General features: G+C 42.7%; 12 protein-coding genes, 3 non-coding genes and 3 pseudogenes across 15 annotated transcripts; 12 read left to right on the top strand and 6 right to left on the bottom strand.

Moving 5' to 3' along the window:
- Positions 1–1,162: 1,162 nt before the first annotated feature.
- On the top strand, positions 1,163–1,537 carry LOC149077825 (histone H2A). The gene has a single exon (XM_089242395.1). The coding sequence runs from the start codon at positions 1,163–1,165 to the stop codon at positions 1,535–1,537; it is 375 nt and encodes a 124-aa protein (XP_089098521.1).
- A 484-nt stretch (positions 1,538–2,021) lies between these two features.
- LOC149077824 (histone H3) lies at positions 2,022–2,463 on the bottom strand. Its single transcript, XM_089243008.1, has one exon. The coding sequence runs from the start codon at positions 2,449–2,451 to the stop codon at positions 2,041–2,043; it is 411 nt and encodes a 136-aa protein (XP_089099134.1). The 5' UTR covers positions 2,452–2,463; the 3' UTR covers positions 2,022–2,040.
- Positions 2,464–2,686: 223 nt separating this feature from the next.
- On the top strand, positions 2,687–3,298 carry LOC149077823 (histone H1-III pseudogene; annotated as a pseudogene).
- Positions 3,299–3,772: 474 nt separating this feature from the next.
- LOC149077822 (histone H4) lies at positions 3,773–4,084 on the bottom strand. Its single transcript, XM_089242394.1, has one exon. The coding sequence runs from the start codon at positions 4,082–4,084 to the stop codon at positions 3,773–3,775; it is 312 nt and encodes a 103-aa protein (XP_089098520.1).
- Positions 4,085–4,669: 585 nt separating this feature from the next.
- Positions 4,670–4,788, top strand: LOC149077821 (5S ribosomal RNA). Its single transcript, XR_016194267.1, has one exon. It is a non-coding gene; the product is annotated as a 5S ribosomal RNA (ribosomal RNA).
- A 754-nt stretch (positions 4,789–5,542) lies between these two features.
- Positions 5,543–5,917, top strand: LOC149077820 (histone H2B). The gene has a single exon (XM_089243007.1). It carries the CDS (start codon positions 5,543–5,545, stop codon positions 5,915–5,917), a length of 375 nt encoding a protein of 124 aa, XP_089099133.1.
- Positions 5,918–7,905: 1,988 nt separating this feature from the next.
- Positions 7,906–8,280, top strand: LOC149077819 (histone H2A). Its single transcript, XM_089243006.1, has one exon. It carries the CDS (start codon positions 7,906–7,908, stop codon positions 8,278–8,280), a length of 375 nt encoding a protein of 124 aa, XP_089099132.1.
- A 488-nt stretch (positions 8,281–8,768) lies between these two features.
- LOC149077818 (histone H3) lies at positions 8,769–9,206 on the bottom strand. The gene has a single exon (XM_089243005.1). It carries the CDS (start codon positions 9,192–9,194, stop codon positions 8,784–8,786), a length of 411 nt encoding a protein of 136 aa, XP_089099131.1. The 5' UTR covers positions 9,195–9,206; the 3' UTR covers positions 8,769–8,783.
- Positions 9,207–9,429: 223 nt separating this feature from the next.
- Positions 9,430–10,041, top strand: LOC149077817 (histone H1-III pseudogene; annotated as a pseudogene).
- Positions 10,042–10,515: 474 nt separating this feature from the next.
- On the bottom strand, positions 10,516–10,827 carry LOC149077816 (histone H4). Its single transcript, XM_089242393.1, has one exon. The coding sequence runs from the start codon at positions 10,825–10,827 to the stop codon at positions 10,516–10,518; it is 312 nt and encodes a 103-aa protein (XP_089098519.1).
- A 585-nt stretch (positions 10,828–11,412) lies between these two features.
- On the top strand, positions 11,413–11,531 carry LOC149077815 (5S ribosomal RNA). Its single transcript, XR_016194266.1, has one exon. It is a non-coding gene; the product is annotated as a 5S ribosomal RNA (ribosomal RNA).
- Positions 11,532–12,285: 754 nt separating this feature from the next.
- On the top strand, positions 12,286–12,660 carry LOC149077814 (histone H2B). Its single transcript, XM_089243003.1, has one exon. It carries the CDS (start codon positions 12,286–12,288, stop codon positions 12,658–12,660), a length of 375 nt encoding a protein of 124 aa, XP_089099129.1.
- A 1,985-nt stretch (positions 12,661–14,645) lies between these two features.
- Positions 14,646–15,020, top strand: LOC149077813 (histone H2A). The gene has a single exon (XM_089243002.1). It carries the CDS (start codon positions 14,646–14,648, stop codon positions 15,018–15,020), a length of 375 nt encoding a protein of 124 aa, XP_089099128.1.
- Positions 15,021–15,504: 484 nt separating this feature from the next.
- On the bottom strand, positions 15,505–15,946 carry LOC149077812 (histone H3). Its single transcript, XM_089243001.1, has one exon. The coding sequence runs from the start codon at positions 15,932–15,934 to the stop codon at positions 15,524–15,526; it is 411 nt and encodes a 136-aa protein (XP_089099127.1). The 5' UTR covers positions 15,935–15,946; the 3' UTR covers positions 15,505–15,523.
- Positions 15,947–16,169: 223 nt separating this feature from the next.
- LOC149077811 (histone H1-III pseudogene) lies at positions 16,170–16,781 on the top strand (annotated as a pseudogene).
- Positions 16,782–17,255: 474 nt separating this feature from the next.
- Positions 17,256–17,567, bottom strand: LOC149077810 (histone H4). The gene has a single exon (XM_089243000.1). The coding sequence runs from the start codon at positions 17,565–17,567 to the stop codon at positions 17,256–17,258; it is 312 nt and encodes a 103-aa protein (XP_089099126.1).
- A 585-nt stretch (positions 17,568–18,152) lies between these two features.
- LOC149077809 (5S ribosomal RNA) lies at positions 18,153–18,271 on the top strand. The gene has a single exon (XR_016194264.1). It is a non-coding gene; the product is annotated as a 5S ribosomal RNA (ribosomal RNA).
- Positions 18,272–19,025: 754 nt separating this feature from the next.
- On the top strand, positions 19,026–19,400 carry LOC149077808 (histone H2B). The gene has a single exon (XM_089242999.1). The coding sequence runs from the start codon at positions 19,026–19,028 to the stop codon at positions 19,398–19,400; it is 375 nt and encodes a 124-aa protein (XP_089099125.1).
- Positions 19,401–20,783: the final 1,383 nt, after the last annotated feature.

Genomic DNA, 20,783 nt, shown 5'->3' with positions numbered 1-20,783 from the left:
CATTTATATATTTTACATACAATTTATTTCATTATCATTACAATACTACAATCATTACATTAATTTATTTCATTATAATAACCAAATGCAGATTCGAACCCATGACTTTCATAAACACTAGGCTCAAGATTCGTGTCCGTCGTCGTAACCATTACGCCACTAGACACGACATACATCATTCCTAGTTAGCTACTGAAAGTCAGCGATGCAAAGAAACGAGAAATGCCAACTTCTTTTTTTTTTTTCTGTTTCAATTTCACACAAAAATAGGAAATTATAATTTCACTACAATCTACGTTCATGAACAATTAAATATTCATTTATGATTTCATACTTCTTTTGTGAATATAAACATTATTTCCAGTATTTCGCATGCGTCCCACTTTGTTTCAATTTCATTTTAGCCCCCAGTGTATTATATTAACACATCTCGTTTCGCCAAGTTTATTTACTTCATTTTAGCCTTTCCTTCATTTACCCTAACGTTTCACATTCATTTTGTGCATATAAACATTATTTTAGTATTTCCCATGCGTTCACTTTGTTTCAACAAGTTCATTACCTTTCAGCTCTTTGTGCATACCAGCATCATATTAGAATATCTGTGCTTTGTGCCGCCTTTAAACTCGTTTTTTCTTGGAAGTTCAGCCCATTAAGCAAAAAATAAGTATAGAACCGAATGCTAAATATGAATAAAATAATTTATTTCCTTGAAAATTAGAAAACTTTTCTGTCCCGTATACGGGACGTCAGTAATCTTTAACTTCAACGACGAAAGAGACATGCCATACATGCAGTAGTGCTAAACAAACACCACCTCTAATAACAAAAGGAAAAAAAGAAATAAGTTTCATTTAAAAACGAAGAAATGTATGGGGGGGGGGGGGGGAAAGAGAAGAGAAACCGTTAATACGGGGAGGGAGAAGGAAATGCGGGTCATATAGTCAGCGGAACCTTTTAGTTTTATCGATTATTATTCGGTTCAAAACTACGAAGGCGTTTCTCGTCTACAACTACGACGAACGCGGATCGCGAAAACGCCAAAAAGGGGCACTATTGGCTGAAAGGAAAACAAGGAAGGCAGAGCTCTCAGGCTGATATTGGCGGCGCCAAAAAAAAAGCGCGAAGCGCGATTCCGATCATTTTTTAGGAAAAATTAAACATGTCTGGACGTGGAAAAGGAGGAAAAGTGAAGGGGAAGAGCAAGACCAGGTCTAGCCGTGCCGGTCTACAATTTCCCGTCGGCCGTATCCACCGTCTCCTTCGAAAAGGCAACTACGCCGAGAGGGTAGGTGCCGGAGCTCCGGTATACCTGGCCGCCGTCCTGGAATACCTGGCCGCCGAAGTTCTCGAATTGGCAGGAAATGCAGCGCGAGACAACAAGAAAACCAGGATCATTCCCAGACATCTGCAGCTGGCGATCAGGAACGACGAAGAGTTGAACAAGCTCTTGTCCGGAGTGACCATAGCTCAGGGAGGAGTGCTGCCCAACATCCAGGCAGTTCTCTTGCCCAAGAAAACCGAAAAGAAAGCTTAAGTCAAGCGAGAGAGGAAGAAAAAAAAAAAAAGGCCCTTATCAGGGCCAATAAATCACGCAAAGAGGTCACGCTAAATCGCATTGTTTAATAATAATAACACAGTCGCCTCAATGTCCCCCGGGGAAATTAGAGACTGGTTCCGAAACACAATCGCATTGTCCGCTGGGGATAGCCACGCCCAGACCATAAAAGTGACCCCCCAGTAAACAAAGCAACTCTATTCGAATCCGGCGAGTCTAGAAGTCTGGGTTGGGTGAGGCACAATAGTAATAAAATACAGCGTCACATTTCTCTCAGCGCTGCGCGCAAAACAAAAAACAAAAAAAAAAAACATACGTGGCTTGTCCTAACTTTCTTTTCTAATCAATCAGAAAAATTTCATGTATGGATTAAAAAAAACTATTTCAACTCGTGTGTGGCAATGCGAATGAAAAGGCGCACCTCTTTGCATGTGTTGGCCCTTAGAAGGGCCGTTTTTTTTTTCCTACTCCTCCTTCACGACTTAAGCTCGTTCACCCCGGATCCTACGTGCAAGCTGAATGTCTTTGGGCATGATGGTAACTCTCTTGGCGTGGATAGCGCACAAGTTGGTATCTTCGAACAGACCGACGAGATAGGCCTCGCTGGCCTCCTGCAAAGCCATGACAGCAGAGCTCTGGAAGCGCAAATCGGTCTTGAAGTCCTGGGCGATCTCACGGACGAGGCGCTGGAAGGGCAATTTCCTAATGAGCAATTCCGTCGACTTCTGGTAACGACGGATCTCTCTGAGGGCCACGGTACCGGGCCTGTAACGATGGGGCTTCTTCACTCCCCCCGTCGCCGGGGCACTCTTACGAGCAGCCTTGGTCGCGAGCTGTTTCCTGGGGGCCTTGCCTCCGGTACTCTTTCGGGCAGTCTGCTTGGTCCTAGCCATGTCTGCGTATCGATGAAAGAAACGTCTGAACGCGTTGAGAGCAAGACGATAAATGTTTCTCCTCAATTTTTCCACAATGACAGAAGCGCCAAATTCAAAGTGTAACGGACGACTACGCCGCGATTGGTCGATTTCGAAACCGAGAAACGCGATTGGCTGAAACGAAGCGCAAAGGGAATCTACTGCAAAAAAACGAGAAATTACTGATCATTTCGTTACGTGAGTGCAAGCGAACATGTCCGAAGGTGCACAACCAGCTCAATCTGCCGCGCCAGCCGCCTCGACCCCGAAGAAAAAGGGGGCGAAAGCTGGCAGCAAGAAACCGAAAGCTGCTCCCTCTCATCCGAAAGTATCGGAAATGGTGAACAGTGCCATCACCAGTCTTAAAGAACGGGGCGGATCTTCACTGCAGGCCATCAAGAAGCACATCGGTGCCCAGTACAAGGTGGACGTGGACAAGCTTTCACCCTTCATCAAGAAGTACCTGAAGAGCGCCGTAGTCAGCGGAGCCCTGGTTCAGACCAAGGGCAAGGGTGCCACCGGATCTTTCAAATTGAGCGCATCCGGGCAGAAGAGCAAGGAACCCTCTGCCGCTGCCAAACAGGTGAAGAAACCCAAGAAGGAAGGCGCTTCGAAAAAACCCAAATCCCCCAAGAAGACCGCAAAGCCCAAACAGAAGTCCGAGAAAAAGAAAGCAGCCCCCGCAAAGAAATCGACGGTCAAGAAATCTGCTCCGAAGACCAAGTCTCCGAAAAAAGCAGCCAAACCATCGAAACCGAAAGCGGCGAAGCCGAAAAAAGCAAAGTCCACTCCGAAAAAGACGACGGCAAAGAAAGCAAAAAAATGAGGGAGTAAGCCCAAGGCTTGAAGGAAAAAAAAAAAAAGGCTCTTTTCAGAGCCAAGAAATGTTTGTGAGAAGGTGCCGAACTCGCATATAAATATATGATACGTGTTATCATGATAATATATAAATACATAACATAAATAATCAACGCGATTTTGTTATTAAAGCGCGCGAACACAAATATATATATATATATATATATATAGAACATAAAGCCCCTTACGAGGTCTGACGAGACCTCGCAGCTCTGGGGGGGGGGGGGGGGCCCGTATAGTACTTGACCTTTGACGAAAGTACGATTACAGCAATATTTTTTTTGTAATAAATATTTAGTACCAACCCTTTAAGTTTAGTTTTTTAAACATATTTAACAAAGTTATGCGACTCAGTTTCAACCTATCATATATTTTTTGGCCCTGAGAAGGGCCTTTTTTTTTTTCTCCTCCGCGTCTTCTATGAAAACCGCATATGCTGTTTTTAACCGCCGAAACCGTACAGGGTTCTGCCTTGTCTCTTCAGCGCATAGACCACGTCCATGGCGGTGACGGTTTTCCTCTTGGCGTGCTCGGTGTAAGTGACAGCATCCCTGATAACGTTCTCGAGGAAAACTTTGAGAACTCCACGGGTCTCTTCGTAAATGAGACCGGATATACGTTTCACACCACCACGACGAGCCAAACGACGGATGGCGGGTTTCGTAATGCCCTGGATGTTATCGCGAAGAACTTTACGATGTCTCTTCGCTCCTCCTTTGCCCAAACCTTTTCCTCCCTTGCCTCGACCAGACATGTTGAATTTGCGAAATCTGAAGCAGAAATGAAAGGAAATCGACAATAATCACGATCTCTGTCTCGAAAGCGCGGAGCTGACGTCACCGCTGTCTAACGGGCATTGGTCCGCCGACGAGGCGTTATTCGATTGGTCGATAAAAGACTTGATTTATCCCCCCCCTTTGACAGGAGGGGGGGGGGGAACCGTTATTTCTTCCCCCCCCCCTCCAGAAAATTATCGCAGCAGCACTGAAAGTTGGCGGAATCGATGCCTACTGTAAGAGTACAGATTGAACTGGAAAAAGAAAACAACATTTTCGGCGGAAACTAGAGAATGTCTTAAACATTTTGCGCAAAAAAGAAAAATTGTAGAAGGGCCCTTAGGCGGAATTCCTCACATGTCCGTCAACCAGCTTGTGCGTCTGCGCTTTCGGCAGATGAAAGAGCCTCCTTTGTGATGTCATCAATTAGAGTACCAGTGTGATGTGACACCATCTGTGCCCCAACTCCCACGGGAAGAAAGGAACAAAGCAGCGGAAATGGACGGGCTCCTTTGAATAGATTTTATGATCACTTAAGAAGTGTGAAAAGAGCATTATGTATCGCCAACGGCCATACCATGCTGAAAACACCGGTTCTCGTCCGATCACCGAAGTTAAGCAGCATCGGGCGCGGTTAGTACTTGGGAGGGTGACCACCTGGGAACACCGCGTGCTGTTGGCATCACTTTTCTTTCTTTTTTTAAATCGGTAAGTAACATAATTTTCCAATAATTTAATTTAAAAATATGTGTATGTGGGGGGGGGGGGGGAAGAAGAGAGGGAATAAAAGAAAATTAAACAAATTAATATACTATACGGCCAGTGATATGGGCCTATATGGCTCTGCTTAGTGCTGCCATCTACTGTTGGAATTTTTTTTCCTTTCAGTAATTTCTTCTAATCCCACAATCCATGGCAAATTTCTTTAATAAGATTTAATTTCAAAATATTCAAATTAAAGAAAAATTAAATTTATTTCAAATAAATCAGTGATTCATATACGATTCTACTTAGCACTGCGAGATACTGTTGGCATCATCATATAAATCCTCTTTTTTTATTTATTTGATAATTATGTTTAATCGGATAATCCAATACATAACATTTTCCACAAGCGATTGAATTTTGAAATCTGTGTGTGTGTGTGTGTGGGGGGGGGGGGGGGGGGGGGGTTTGGAAAGGAAGCGGGGGGGGGGGAACAAATTCAATTTCTTAGGTAATTCAGTTCCCGAAGGCGAAGTTGATATATGACTCTGCTCAGTGCTGCCATCTACTGGTGAACAATACGAATTCCCTTCCCCCATTGTTTATATTTGAGATTGGGTTGCGGAAAATCACAAATGAGAAACTTCACTTGTGGAGTAAACTTGAAATCCTTTCGTTATGAAAAAATTTCAAAATTTTTTAACACATTTTCGTAATTTTTTGCAGGTAAAATGCCGCCACAACCTTCAGGAAAAGCTGTGAAGAAAGCCGGAAAGGCCCAGAAGGCTGTCCGTGCTGGAGACAAGAAAAAAAGGAAGAAGCGAAGGAAGGAGAGCTTCGCAATCTACATCTACAAGGTTCTGAAGCAGGTCCACCCAGACACCGGGATATCTAGCAAGGCTATGTCAATTATGAACTCCTTCGTAAATGACATCTTTGAAAGAATTGCAGCGGAATCATCACGACTGGCCCACTACAACAAGAGAAGCACCATCACCAGTCGAGAAATCCAAACTGCAGTGCGGCTGTTACTCCCCGGAGAACTCGCCAAGCACGCAGTGTCTGAAGGAACGAAAGCTGTCACCAAATACACCAGTTCAAAGTAACTTCTTTTCGTTCAGGGTGGGGGGGAAAAAAAAAGGCCCTTTTGAGGGCCAATAAATCGAGTAAGAAGGTTTAACCCTGGTCGCAAACGACTTGTTGCCTAACATAACGGTAATTTAATATAGCAATAATATAATGAGGTGTAATGTAACGTTAGGAGTGCTTACCTTTCATGAAGAAGAAACCAACAATCCTTGTGAATTTATCCCTGGAAAAAAAAAAACATAAATAAATAAGCTATTCGAGCATGCATATATATATATATATATATATATATAAAATCAATGAAATTTCTGCGAAAGAAAAATGTGATGGATGGGGGAAAAAAAAAAGAAGAAACTGTCTTGGGTGGGATTCGAACCCATGCTCGCGTGGAACCGGAATGAAAATTCAAATAAAACCCCCTTATTTTTCCGCCCGCGGCGCCCCCGCGAGGGGTTCCCCAGGTAAGGTATAGCTTCGCAACAATACTTTCTACCACACAATAGATATACCACGTGATATGTTCGGCGCAACAATATTTAAAATATCATTATCTGCCTCCGAATATATTCTCTTGAGTCCAGCGTCTTATCCATTAGGCCACAACGACACAGTCATCTGTTACAATTAACACGATTACGTTATAAACTGCTACAATAATTTTTTAGCAAAAAAAATTCTGTGCCGATACGATACTTTTGAAAGGTAAATTATCATACGATAACAATTTGTAATTATTATAATAAATAACAATTAATTATCATAGCCAAATGCAGATTCGAACAGTAGATTCCCTTTGCGATTTATTTATTTTACATACAATATGTATTTTACATTTATTCATTACATTTATATATTTTACATACAATTTATTTCATTATCATTACAATACTACAATCATTACATTAATTTATTTCATTATAATAACCAAATGCAGATTCGAACCCATGACTTTCATAAACACTAGGCTCAAGATTCGTGTCCGTCGTCGTAACCATTACGCCACTAGACACGACATACATCATTCCTAGTTAGCTACTGAAAGTCAGCGATGCAAAGAAACGAGAAATGCCAACTTCTTTTTTTTTTTTCTGTTTCAATTTCACACAAAAATAGGAAATTATAATTTCACTACAATCTACGTTCATGAACAATTAAATATTCATTTATGATTTCATACTTCTTTTGTGAATATAAACATTATTTCCAGTATTTCGCATGCGTCCCACTTTGTTTCAATTTCATTTTAGCCCCCAGTGTATTATATTAACACATCTCGTTTCGCCAAGTTTATTTACTTCATTTTAGCCTTTCCTTCATTTACCCTAACGTTTCACATTCATTTTGTGCATATAAACATTATTTTAGTATTTCCCATGCGTTCACTTTGTTTCAACAAGTTCATTACCTTTCAGCTCTTTGTGCATACCAGCATCATATTAGAATATCTGTGCTTTGTGCCGCCTTTAAACTCGTTTTTTCTTGGAAGTTCAGCCCATTAAGCAAAAAATAAGTATAGAACCGAATGCTAAATATGAATAAAATAATTTATTTCCTTGAAAATTAGAAAACTTTTCTGTCCCGTATACGGGACGTCAGTAATCTTTAACTTCAACGACGAAAGAGACATGCCATACATGCAGTAGTGCTAAACAAACACCACCTCTAATAACAAAAGGAAAAAAAGAAATAAGTTTCATTTAAAAACGAAGAAATGTATGGGGGGGGGGGGGGGAAAGAGAAGAGAAACCGTTAATACGGGGAGGGAGAAGGAAATGCGGGTCATATAGTCAGCGGAACCTTTTAGTTTTATCGATTATTATTCGGTTCAAAACTACGAAGGCGTTTCTCGTCTACAACTACGACGAACGCGGATCGCGAAAACGCCAAAAAGGGGCACTATTGGCTGAAAGGAAAACAAGGAAGGCAGAGCTCTCAGGCTGATATTGGCGGCGCCAAAAAAAAAGCGCGAAGCGCGATTCCGATCATTTTTTAGGAAAAATTAAACATGTCTGGACGTGGAAAAGGAGGAAAAGTGAAGGGGAAGAGCAAGACCAGGTCTAGCCGTGCCGGTCTACAATTTCCCGTCGGCCGTATCCACCGTCTCCTTCGAAAAGGCAACTACGCCGAGAGGGTAGGTGCCGGAGCTCCGGTATACCTGGCCGCCGTCCTGGAATACCTGGCCGCCGAAGTTCTCGAATTGGCAGGAAATGCAGCGCGAGACAACAAGAAAACCAGGATCATTCCCAGACATCTGCAGCTGGCGATCAGGAACGACGAAGAGTTGAACAAGCTCTTGTCCGGAGTGACCATAGCTCAGGGAGGAGTGCTGCCCAACATCCAGGCAGTTCTCTTGCCCAAGAAAACCGAAAAGAAAGCTTAAGTCAAGCGAGAGAGGAAGAAAAAAAAAAAAAGGCCCTTATCAGGGCCAATAAATCACGCAAAGAGGTCACGCTAAATCGCATTGTTTAATAATAATAACACAGTCGCCTCAATGTCCCCCGGGGAAATTAGAGACTGGTTCCGAAACACAATCGCATTGTCCGCTGGGGATAGCCACGCCCAGACCATAAAAGTGACCCCCCAGTAAACAAAGCAACTCTATTCGAATCCGGCGAGTCTAGAAGTCTGGGTTGGGTGAGGCACAATAGTAATAAAATACAGCGTCACATTTCTCTCAGCGCTGCGCGCAAAACAAAAAACAAAAAAAAAAAACATACGTGGCTTGTCCTAACTTTCTTTTCTAATCAATCAGAAAAATTTCATGTATGGATTAAAAAAAACTATTTCAACTCGTGTGTGGCAATGCGAATGAAAAGGCGCACCTCTTTGCATGTGTTGGCCCTTAGAAGGGCCGTTTTTTTTTTCCTACTCCTCCTTCACGACTTAAGCTCGTTCACCCCGGATCCTACGTGCAAGCTGAATGTCTTTGGGCATGATGGTAACTCTCTTGGCGTGGATAGCGCACAAGTTGGTATCTTCGAACAGACCGACGAGATAGGCCTCGCTGGCCTCCTGCAAAGCCATGACAGCAGAGCTCTGGAAGCGCAAATCGGTCTTGAAGTCCTGGGCGATCTCACGGACGAGGCGCTGGAAGGGCAATTTCCTAATGAGCAATTCCGTCGACTTCTGGTAACGACGGATCTCTCTGAGGGCCACGGTACCGGGCCTGTAACGATGGGGCTTCTTCACTCCCCCCGTCGCCGGGGCACTCTTACGAGCAGCCTTGGTCGCGAGCTGTTTCCTGGGGGCCTTGCCTCCGGTACTCTTTCGGGCAGTCTGCTTGGTCCTAGCCATGTCTGCGTATCGATGAAAGAAACGTCTGAACGCGTTGAGAGCAAGACGATAAATGTTTCTCCTCAATTTTTCCACAATGACAGAAGCGCCAAATTCAAAGTGTAACGGACGACTACGCCGCGATTGGTCGATTTCGAAACCGAGAAACGCGATTGGCTGAAACGAAGCGCAAAGGGAATCTACTGCAAAAAAACGAGAAATTACTGATCATTTCGTTACGTGAGTGCAAGCGAACATGTCCGAAGGTGCACAACCAGCTCAATCTGCCGCGCCAGCCGCCTCGACCCCGAAGAAAAAGGGGGCGAAAGCTGGCAGCAAGAAACCGAAAGCTGCTCCCTCTCATCCGAAAGTATCGGAAATGGTGAACAGTGCCATCACCAGTCTTAAAGAACGGGGCGGATCTTCACTGCAGGCCATCAAGAAGCACATCGGTGCCCAGTACAAGGTGGACGTGGACAAGCTTTCACCCTTCATCAAGAAGTACCTGAAGAGCGCCGTAGTCAGCGGAGCCCTGGTTCAGACCAAGGGCAAGGGTGCCACCGGATCTTTCAAATTGAGCGCATCCGGGCAGAAGAGCAAGGAACCCTCTGCCGCTGCCAAACAGGTGAAGAAACCCAAGAAGGAAGGCGCTTCGAAAAAACCCAAATCCCCCAAGAAGACCGCAAAGCCCAAACAGAAGTCCGAGAAAAAGAAAGCAGCCCCCGCAAAGAAATCGACGGTCAAGAAATCTGCTCCGAAGACCAAGTCTCCGAAAAAAGCAGCCAAACCATCGAAACCGAAAGCGGCGAAGCCGAAAAAAGCAAAGTCCACTCCGAAAAAGACGACGGCAAAGAAAGCAAAAAAATGAGGGAGTAAGCCCAAGGCTTGAAGGAAAAAAAAAAAAAGGCTCTTTTCAGAGCCAAGAAATGTTTGTGAGAAGGTGCCGAACTCGCATATAAATATATGATACGTGTTATCATGATAATATATAAATACATAACATAAATAATCAACGCGATTTTGTTATTAAAGCGCGCGAACACAAATATATATATATATATATATATATAGAACATAAAGCCCCTTACGAGGTCTGACGAGACCTCGCAGCTCTGGGGGGGGGGGGGGGGCCCGTATAGTACTTGACCTTTGACGAAAGTACGATTACAGCAATATTTTTTTTGTAATAAATATTTAGTACCAACCCTTTAAGTTTAGTTTTTTAAACATATTTAACAAAGTTATGCGACTCAGTTTCAACCTATCATATATTTTTTGGCCCTGAGAAGGGCCTTTTTTTTTTTCTCCTCCGCGTCTTCTATGAAAACCGCATATGCTGTTTTTAACCGCCGAAACCGTACAGGGTTCTGCCTTGTCTCTTCAGCGCATAGACCACGTCCATGGCGGTGACGGTTTTCCTCTTGGCGTGCTCGGTGTAAGTGACAGCATCCCTGATAACGTTCTCGAGGAAAACTTTGAGAACTCCACGGGTCTCTTCGTAAATGAGACCGGATATACGTTTCACACCACCACGACGAGCCAAACGACGGATGGCGGGTTTCGTAATGCCCTGGATGTTATCGCGAAGAACTTTACGATGTCTCTTCGCTCCTCCTTTGCCCAAACCTTTTCCTCCCTTGCCTCGACCAGACATGTTGAATTTGCGAAATCTGAAGCAGAAATGAAAGGAAATCGACAATAATCACGATCTCTGTCTCGAAAGCGCGGAGCTGACGTCACCGCTGTCTAACGGGCATTGGTCCGCCGACGAGGCGTTATTCGATTGGTCGATAAAAGACTTGATTTATCCCCCCCCTTTGACAGGAGGGGGGGGGGGAACCGTTATTTCTTCCCCCCCCCCTCCAGAAAATTATCGCAGCAGCACTGAAAGTTGGCGGAATCGATGCCTACTGTAAGAGTACAGATTGAACTGGAAAAAGAAAACAACATTTTCGGCGGAAACTAGAGAATGTCTTAAACATTTTGCGCAAAAAAGAAAAATTGTAGAAGGGCCCTTAGGCGGAATTCCTCACATGTCCGTCAACCAGCTTGTGCGTCTGCGCTTTCGGCAGATGAAAGAGCCTCCTTTGTGATGTCATCAATTAGAGTACCAGTGTGATGTGACACCATCTGTGCCCCAACTCCCACGGGAAGAAAGGAACAAAGCAGCGGAAATGGACGGGCTCCTTTGAATAGATTTTATGATCACTTAAGAAGTGTGAAAAGAGCATTATGTATCGCCAACGGCCATACCATGCTGAAAACACCGGTTCTCGTCCGATCACCGAAGTTAAGCAGCATCGGGCGCGGTTAGTACTTGGGAGGGTGACCACCTGGGAACACCGCGTGCTGTTGGCATCACTTTTCTTTCTTTTTTTAAATCGGTAAGTAACATAATTTTCCAATAATTTAATTTAAAAATATGTGTATGTGGGGGGGGGGGGGGAAGAAGAGAGGGAATAAAAGAAAATTAAACAAATTAATATACTATACGGCCAGTGATATGGGCCTATATGGCTCTGCTTAGTGCTGCCATCTACTGTTGGAATTTTTTTTCCTTTCAGTAATTTCTTCTAATCCCACAATCCATGGCAAATTTCTTTAATAAGATTTAATTTCAAAATATTCAAATTAAAGAAAAATTAAATTTATTTCAAATAAATCAGTGATTCATATACGATTCTACTTAGCACTGCGAGATACTGTTGGCATCATCATATAAATCCTCTTTTTTTATTTATTTGATAATTATGTTTAATCGGATAATCCAATACATAACATTTTCCACAAGCGATTGAATTTTGAAATCTGTGTGTGTGTGTGTGTGGGGGGGGGGGGGGGGGGGGGGTTTGGAAAGGAAGCGGGGGGGGGGGAACAAATTCAATTTCTTAGGTAATTCAGTTCCCGAAGGCGAAGTTGATATATGACTCTGCTCAGTGCTGCCATCTACTGGTGAACAATACGAATTCCCTTCCCCCATTGTTTATATTTGAGATTGGGTTGCGGAAAATCACAAATGAGAAACTTCACTTGTGGAGTAAACTTGAAATCCTTTCGTTATGAAAAAATTTCAAAATTTTTTAACACATTTTCGTAATTTTTTGCAGGTAAAATGCCGCCACAACCTTCAGGAAAAGCTGTGAAGAAAGCCGGAAAGGCCCAGAAGGCTGTCCGTGCTGGAGACAAGAAAAAAAGGAAGAAGCGAAGGAAGGAGAGCTTCGCAATCTACATCTACAAGGTTCTGAAGCAGGTCCACCCAGACACCGGGATATCTAGCAAGGCTATGTCAATTATGAACTCCTTCGTAAATGACATCTTTGAAAGAATTGCAGCGGAATCATCACGACTGGCCCACTACAACAAGAGAAGCACCATCACCAGTCGAGAAATCCAAACTGCAGTGCGGCTGTTACTCCCCGGAGAACTCGCCAAGCACGCAGTGTCTGAAGGAACGAAAGCTGTCACCAAATACACCAGTTCAAAGTAACTTCTTTTCGTTCAGGGTGGGGGGGAAAAAAAAAGGCCCTTTTGAGGGCCAATAAATCGAGTAAGAAGGTTTAACCCTGGTCGCAAACGACTTGTTGCCTAACATAACGGTAATTTAATATAGCAATAATATAATGAGGTGTAATGTAACGTTAGGAGTGCTTACCTTTCATGAAGAAGAAACCAACAATCCTTGTGAATTTATCCCTGGAAAAAAAAAAACATAAATAAATAAGCTATTCGAGCATGCATATATATATATATATATATATATATAAAATCAATGAAATTTCTGCGAAAGAAAAATGTGATGGATGGGGGAAAAAAAAAAGAAGAAACTGTCTTGGGTGGGATTCGAACCCATGCTCGCGTGGAACCGGAATGAAAATTCAAATAAAACCCCCTTATTTTTCCGCCCGCGGCGCCCCCGCGAGGGGTTCCCCAGGTAAGGTATAGCTTCGCAACAATACTTTCTACCACACAATAGATATACCACGTGATATGTTCGGCGCAACAATATTTAAAATATCATTATCTGCCTCCGAATATATTCTCTTGAGTCCAGCGTCTTATCCATTAGGCCACAACGACACAGTCATCTGTTACAATTAACACGATTACGTTATAAACTGCTACAATAATTTTTTAGCAAAAAAAATTCTGTGCCGATACGATACTTTTGAAAGGTAAATTATCATACGATAACAATTTGTAATTATTATAATAAATAACAATTAATTATCATAGCCAAATGCAGATTCGAACAGTATCCCTTTGCGATTTATTTATTTTACATACAATATGTATTTTACATTTATTCATTACATTTATATATTTTACATACAATTTATTTCATTATCATTACAATACTACAATCATTACATTAATTTATTTCATTATAATAACCAAATGCAGATTCGAACCCATGACTTTCATAAACACTAGGCTCAAGATTCGTGTCCGTCGTCGTAACCATTACGCCACTAGACACGACATACATCATTCCTAGTTAGCTACTGAAAGTCAGCGATGCAAAGAAACGAGAAATGCCAACTTCTTTTTTTTTTTTCTGTTTCAATTTCACACAAAAATAGGAAATTATAATTTCACTACAATCTACGTTCATGAACAATTAAATATTCATTTATGATTTCATACTTCTTTTGTGAATATAAACATTATTTCCAGTATTTCGCATGCGTCCCACTTTGTTTCAATTTCATTTTAGCCCCCAGTGTATTATATTAACACATCTCGTTTCGCCAAGTTTATTTACTTCATTTTAGCCTTTCCTTCATTTACCCTAACGTTTCACATTCATTTTGTGCATATAAACATTATTTTAGTATTTCCCATGCGTTCACTTTGTTTCAACAAGTTCATTACCTTTCAGCTCTTTGTGCATACCAGCATCATATTAGAATATCTGTGCTTTGTGCCGCCTTTAAACTCGTTTTTTCTTGGAAGTTCAGCCCATTAAGCAAAAAATAAGTATAGAACCGAATGCTAAATATGAATAAAATAATTTATTTCCTTGAAAATTAGAAAACTTTTCTGTCCCGTATACGGGACGTCAGTAATCTTTAACTTCAACGACGAAAGAGACATGCCATACATGCAGTAGTGCTAAACAAACACCACCTCTAATAACAAAAGGAAAAAAAGAAATAAGTTTCATTTAAAAACGAAGAAATGTATGGGGGGGGGGGGGGGAAAGAGAAGAGAAACCGTTAATACGGGGAGGGAGAAGGAAATGCGGGTCATATAGTCAGCGGAACCTTTTAGTTTTATCGATTATTATTCGGTTCAAAACTACGAAGGCGTTTCTCGTCTACAACTACGACGAACGCGGATCGCGAAAACGCCAAAAAGGGGCACTATTGGCTGAAAGGAAAACAAGGAAGGCAGAGCTCTCAGGCTGATATTGGCGGCGCCAAAAAAAAAGCGCGAAGCGCGATTCCGATCATTTTTTAGGAAAAATTAAACATGTCTGGACGTGGAAAAGGAGGAAAAGTGAAGGGGAAGAGCAAGACCAGGTCTAGCCGTGCCGGTCTACAATTTCCCGTCGGCCGTATCCACCGTCTCCTTCGAAAAGGCAACTACGCCGAGAGGGTAGGTGCCGGAGCTCCGGTATACCTGGCCGCCGTCCTGGAATACCTGGCCGCCGAAGTTCTCGAATTGGCAGGAAATGCAGCGCGAGACAACAAGAAAACCAGGATCATTCCCAGACATCTGCAGCTGGCGATCAGGAACGACGAAGAGTTGAACAAGCTCTTGTCCGGAGTGACCATAGCTCAGGGAGGAGTGCTGCCCAACATCCAGGCAGTTCTCTTGCCCAAGAAAACCGAAAAGAAAGCTTAAGTCAAGCGAGAGAGGAAGAAAAAAAAAAAAAGGCCCTTATCAGGGCCAATAAATCACGCAAAGAGGTCACGCTAAATCGCATTGTTTAATAATAATAACACAGTCGCCTCAATGTCCCCCGGGGAAATTAGAGACTGGTTCCGAAACACAATCGCATTGTCCGCTGGGGATAGCCACGCCCAGACCATAAAAGTGACCCCCCAGTAAACAAAGCAACTCTATTCGAATCCGGCGAGTCTAGAAGTCTGGGTTGGGTGAGGCACAATAGTAATAAAATACAGCGTCACATTTCTCTCAGCGCTGCGCGCAAAACAAAAAACAAAAAAAAAAAACATACGTGGCTTGTCCTAACTTTCTTTTCTAATCAATCAGAAAAATTTCATGTATGGATTAAAAAAAACTATTTCAACTCGTGTGTGGCAATGCGAATGAAAAGGCGCACCTCTTTGCATGTGTTGGCCCTTAGAAGGGCCGTTTTTTTTTTCCTACTCCTCCTTCACGACTTAAGCTCGTTCACCCCGGATCCTACGTGCAAGCTGAATGTCTTTGGGCATGATGGTAACTCTCTTGGCGTGGATAGCGCACAAGTTGGTATCTTCGAACAGACCGACGAGATAGGCCTCGCTGGCCTCCTGCAAAGCCATGACAGCAGAGCTCTGGAAGCGCAAATCGGTCTTGAAGTCCTGGGCGATCTCACGGACGAGGCGCTGGAAGGGCAATTTCCTAATGAGCAATTCCGTCGACTTCTGGTAACGACGGATCTCTCTGAGGGCCACGGTACCGGGCCTGTAACGATGGGGCTTCTTCACTCCCCCCGTCGCCGGGGCACTCTTACGAGCAGCCTTGGTCGCGAGCTGTTTCCTGGGGGCCTTGCCTCCGGTACTCTTTCGGGCAGTCTGCTTGGTCCTAGCCATGTCTGCGTATCGATGAAAGAAACGTCTGAACGCGTTGAGAGCAAGACGATAAATGTTTCTCCTCAATTTTTCCACAATGACAGAAGCGCCAAATTCAAAGTGTAACGGACGACTACGCCGCGATTGGTCGATTTCGAAACCGAGAAACGCGATTGGCTGAAACGAAGCGCAAAGGGAATCTACTGCAAAAAAACGAGAAATTACTGATCATTTCGTTACGTGAGTGCAAGCGAACATGTCCGAAGGTGCACAACCAGCTCAATCTGCCGCGCCAGCCGCCTCGACCCCGAAGAAAAAGGGGGCGAAAGCTGGCAGCAAGAAACCGAAAGCTGCTCCCTCTCATCCGAAAGTATCGGAAATGGTGAACAGTGCCATCACCAGTCTTAAAGAACGGGGCGGATCTTCACTGCAGGCCATCAAGAAGCACATCGGTGCCCAGTACAAGGTGGACGTGGACAAGCTTTCACCCTTCATCAAGAAGTACCTGAAGAGCGCCGTAGTCAGCGGAGCCCTGGTTCAGACCAAGGGCAAGGGTGCCACCGGATCTTTCAAATTGAGCGCATCCGGGCAGAAGAGCAAGGAACCCTCTGCCGCTGCCAAACAGGTGAAGAAACCCAAGAAGGAAGGCGCTTCGAAAAAACCCAAATCCCCCAAGAAGACCGCAAAGCCCAAACAGAAGTCCGAGAAAAAGAAAGCAGCCCCCGCAAAGAAATCGACGGTCAAGAAATCTGCTCCGAAGACCAAGTCTCCGAAAAAAGCAGCCAAACCATCGAAACCGAAAGCGGCGAAGCCGAAAAAAGCAAAGTCCACTCCGAAAAAGACGACGGCAAAGAAAGCAAAAAAATGAGGGAGTAAGCCCAAGGCTTGAAGGAAAAAAAAAAAAAGGCTCTTTTCAGAGCCAAGAAATGTTTGTGAGAAGGTGCCGAACTCGCATATAAATATATGATACGTGTTATCATGATAATATATAAATACATAACATAAATAATCAACGCGATTTTGTTATTAAAGCGCGCGAACACAAATATATATATATATATATATATATAGAACATAAAGCCCCTTACGAGGTCTGACGAGACCTCGCAGCTCTGGGGGGGGGGGGGGGGCCCGTATAGTACTTGACCTTTGACGAAAGTACGATTACAGCAATATTTTTTTTGTAATAAATATTTAGTACCAACCCTTTAAGTTTAGTTTTTTAAACATATTTAACAAAGTTATGCGACTCAGTTTCAACCTATCATATATTTTTTGGCCCTGAGAAGGGCCTTTTTTTTTTTCTCCTCCGCGTCTTCTATGAAAACCGCATATGCTGTTTTTAACCGCCGAAACCGTACAGGGTTCTGCCTTGTCTCTTCAGCGCATAGACCACGTCCATGGCGGTGACGGTTTTCCTCTTGGCGTGCTCGGTGTAAGTGACAGCATCCCTGATAACGTTCTCGAGGAAAACTTTGAGAACTCCACGGGTCTCTTCGTAAATGAGACCGGATATACGTTTCACACCACCACGACGAGCCAAACGACGGATGGCGGGTTTCGTAATGCCCTGGATGTTATCGCGAAGAACTTTACGATGTCTCTTCGCTCCTCCTTTGCCCAAACCTTTTCCTCCCTTGCCTCGACCAGACATGTTGAATTTGCGAAATCTGAAGCAGAAATGAAAGGAAATCGACAATAATCACGATCTCTGTCTCGAAAGCGCGGAGCTGACGTCACCGCTGTCTAACGGGCATTGGTCCGCCGACGAGGCGTTATTCGATTGGTCGATAAAAGACTTGATTTATCCCCCCCCTTTGACAGGAGGGGGGGGGGGAACCGTTATTTCTTCCCCCCCCCCTCCAGAAAATTATCGCAGCAGCACTGAAAGTTGGCGGAATCGATGCCTACTGTAAGAGTACAGATTGAACTGGAAAAAGAAAACAACATTTTCGGCGGAAACTAGAGAATGTCTTAAACATTTTGCGCAAAAAAGAAAAATTGTAGAAGGGCCCTTAGGCGGAATTCCTCACATGTCCGTCAACCAGCTTGTGCGTCTGCGCTTTCGGCAGATGAAAGAGCCTCCTTTGTGATGTCATCAATTAGAGTACCAGTGTGATGTGACACCATCTGTGCCCCAACTCCCACGGGAAGAAAGGAACAAAGCAGCGGAAATGGACGGGCTCCTTTGAATAGATTTTATGATCACTTAAGAAGTGTGAAAAGAGCATTATGTATCGCCAACGGCCATACCATGCTGAAAACACCGGTTCTCGTCCGATCACCGAAGTTAAGCAGCATCGGGCGCGGTTAGTACTTGGGAGGGTGACCACCTGGGAACACCGCGTGCTGTTGGCATCACTTTTCTTTCTTTTTTTAAATCGGTAAGTAACATAATTTTCCAATAATTTAATTTAAAAATATGTGTATGTGGGGGGGGGGGGGGAAGAAGAGAGGGAATAAAAGAAAATTAAACAAATTAATATACTATACGGCCAGTGATATGGGCCTATATGGCTCTGCTTAGTGCTGCCATCTACTGTTGGAATTTTTTTTCCTTTCAGTAATTTCTTCTAATCCCACAATCCATGGCAAATTTCTTTAATAAGATTTAATTTCAAAATATTCAAATTAAAGAAAAATTAAATTTATTTCAAATAAATCAGTGATTCATATACGATTCTACTTAGCACTGCGAGATACTGTTGGCATCATCATATAAATCCTCTTTTTTTATTTATTTGATAATTATGTTTAATCGGATAATCCAATACATAACATTTTCCACAAGCGATTGAATTTTGAAATCTGTGTGTGTGTGTGTGTGGGGGGGGGGGGGGGGGGGGGGTTTGGAAAGGAAGCGGGGGGGGGGGAACAAATTCAATTTCTTAGGTAATTCAGTTCCCGAAGGCGAAGTTGATATATGACTCTGCTCAGTGCTGCCATCTACTGGTGAACAATACGAATTCCCTTCCCCCATTGTTTATATTTGAGATTGGGTTGCGGAAAATCACAAATGAGAAACTTCACTTGTGGAGTAAACTTGAAATCCTTTCGTTATGAAAAAATTTCAAAATTTTTTAACACATTTTCGTAATTTTTTGCAGGTAAAATGCCGCCACAACCTTCAGGAAAAGCTGTGAAGAAAGCCGGAAAGGCCCAGAAGGCTGTCCGTGCTGGAGACAAGAAAAAAAGGAAGAAGCGAAGGAAGGAGAGCTTCGCAATCTACATCTACAAGGTTCTGAAGCAGGTCCACCCAGACACCGGGATATCTAGCAAGGCTATGTCAATTATGAACTCCTTCGTAAATGACATCTTTGAAAGAATTGCAGCGGAATCATCACGACTGGCCCACTACAACAAGAGAAGCACCATCACCAGTCGAGAAATCCAAACTGCAGTGCGGCTGTTACTCCCCGGAGAACTCGCCAAGCACGCAGTGTCTGAAGGAACGAAAGCTGTCACCAAATACACCAGTTCAAAGTAACTTCTTTTCGTTCAGGGTGGGGGGGAAAAAAAAAGGCCCTTTTGAGGGCCAATAAATCGAGTAAGAAGGTTTAACCCTGGTCGCAAACGACTTGTTGCCTAACATAACGGTAATTTAATATAGCAATAATATAATGAGGTGTAATGTAACGTTAGGAGTGCTTACCTTTCATGAAGAAGAAACCAACAATCCTTGTGAATTTATCCCTGGAAAAAAAAAAACATAAATAAATAAGCTATTCGAGCATGCATATATATATATATATATATATATATAAAATCAATGAAATTTCTGCGAAAGAAAAATGTGATGGATGGGGGAAAAAAAAAAGAAGAAACTGTCTTGGGTGGGATTCGAACCCATGCTCGCGTGGAACCGGAATGAAAATTCAAATAAAACCCCCTTATTTTTCCGCCCGCGGCGCCCCCGCGAGGGGTTCCCCAGGTAAGGTATAGCTTCGCAACAATACTTTCTACCACACAATAGATATACCACGTGATATGTTCGGCGCAACAATATTTAAAATATCATTATCTGCCTCCGAATATATTCTCTTGAGTCCAGCGTCTTATCCATTAGGCCACAACGACACAGTCATCTGTTACAATTAACACGATTACGTTATAAACTGCTACAATAATTTTTTAGCAAAAAAAATTCTGTGCCGATACGATACTTTTGAAAGGTAAATTATCATACGATAACAATTTGTAATTATTATAATAAATAACAATTAATTATCATAGCCAAATGCAGATTCGAACAGTAGATTCCCTTTGCGATTTATTTATTTTACATACAATATGTATTTTACATTTATTCATTACATTTATATATTTTACATACAATTTATTTCATTATCATTACAATACTACAATCATTACATTAATTTATTTCATTATAATAACCAAATGCAGATTCGAACCCATGACTTTCATAAACACTAGGCTCAAGATTCGTGTCCGTCGTCGTAACCATTACGCCACTAGACACGACATACATCATTCCTAGTTAGCTACTGAAAGTCAGCGATGCAAAGAAACGAGAAATGCCAACTTCTTTTTTTTTTTTCTGTTTCAATTTCACACAAAAATAGGAAATTATAATTTCACTACAATCTACGTTCATGAACAATTAAATATTCATTTATGATTTCATACTTCTTTTGTGAATATAAACATTATTTCCAGTATTTCGCATGCGTCCCACTTTGTTTCAATTTCATTTTAGCCCCCAGTGTATTATATTAACACATCTCGTTTCGCCAAGTTTATTTACTTCATTTTAGCCTTTCCTTCATTTACCCTAACGTTTCACATTCATTTTGTGCATATAAACATTATTTTAGTATTTCCCATGCGTTCACTTTGTTTCAACAAGTTC

Source organism: Pholcus phalangioides, unplaced genomic scaffold (genome assembly GCF_987345545.1).
Source record: "Pholcus phalangioides strain wild (caught in Gottingen) unplaced genomic scaffold, Ppha-v1.0 ptg000015l_1, whole genome shotgun sequence".
Lineage (NCBI taxonomy): Eukaryota > Metazoa > Arthropoda > Arachnida > Araneae > Pholcidae > Pholcus > Pholcus phalangioides.
The sequence above is the reverse complement of the archived record's forward strand: the minus strand, read 5'-3'. Positions and strand labels throughout refer to the sequence as shown.

Coding starts and splice junctions, on each gene's coding strand:
- LOC149077825 (XM_089242395.1), top strand. CDS start 1,163: ATGTCTGGACGTGGAAAAGGAGGAAAAGTGAAGGGGAAGAGCAAGACC.
- LOC149077824 (XM_089243008.1), bottom strand. CDS start 2,451: ATGGCTAGGACCAAGCAGACTGCCCGAAAGAGTACCGGAGGCAAGGCC.
- LOC149077822 (XM_089242394.1), bottom strand. CDS start 4,084: ATGTCTGGTCGAGGCAAGGGAGGAAAAGGTTTGGGCAAAGGAGGAGCG.
- LOC149077820 (XM_089243007.1), top strand. CDS start 5,543: ATGCCGCCACAACCTTCAGGAAAAGCTGTGAAGAAAGCCGGAAAGGCC.
- LOC149077819 (XM_089243006.1), top strand. CDS start 7,906: ATGTCTGGACGTGGAAAAGGAGGAAAAGTGAAGGGGAAGAGCAAGACC.
- LOC149077818 (XM_089243005.1), bottom strand. CDS start 9,194: ATGGCTAGGACCAAGCAGACTGCCCGAAAGAGTACCGGAGGCAAGGCC.
- LOC149077816 (XM_089242393.1), bottom strand. CDS start 10,827: ATGTCTGGTCGAGGCAAGGGAGGAAAAGGTTTGGGCAAAGGAGGAGCG.
- LOC149077814 (XM_089243003.1), top strand. CDS start 12,286: ATGCCGCCACAACCTTCAGGAAAAGCTGTGAAGAAAGCCGGAAAGGCC.
- LOC149077813 (XM_089243002.1), top strand. CDS start 14,646: ATGTCTGGACGTGGAAAAGGAGGAAAAGTGAAGGGGAAGAGCAAGACC.
- LOC149077812 (XM_089243001.1), bottom strand. CDS start 15,934: ATGGCTAGGACCAAGCAGACTGCCCGAAAGAGTACCGGAGGCAAGGCC.
- LOC149077810 (XM_089243000.1), bottom strand. CDS start 17,567: ATGTCTGGTCGAGGCAAGGGAGGAAAAGGTTTGGGCAAAGGAGGAGCG.
- LOC149077808 (XM_089242999.1), top strand. CDS start 19,026: ATGCCGCCACAACCTTCAGGAAAAGCTGTGAAGAAAGCCGGAAAGGCC.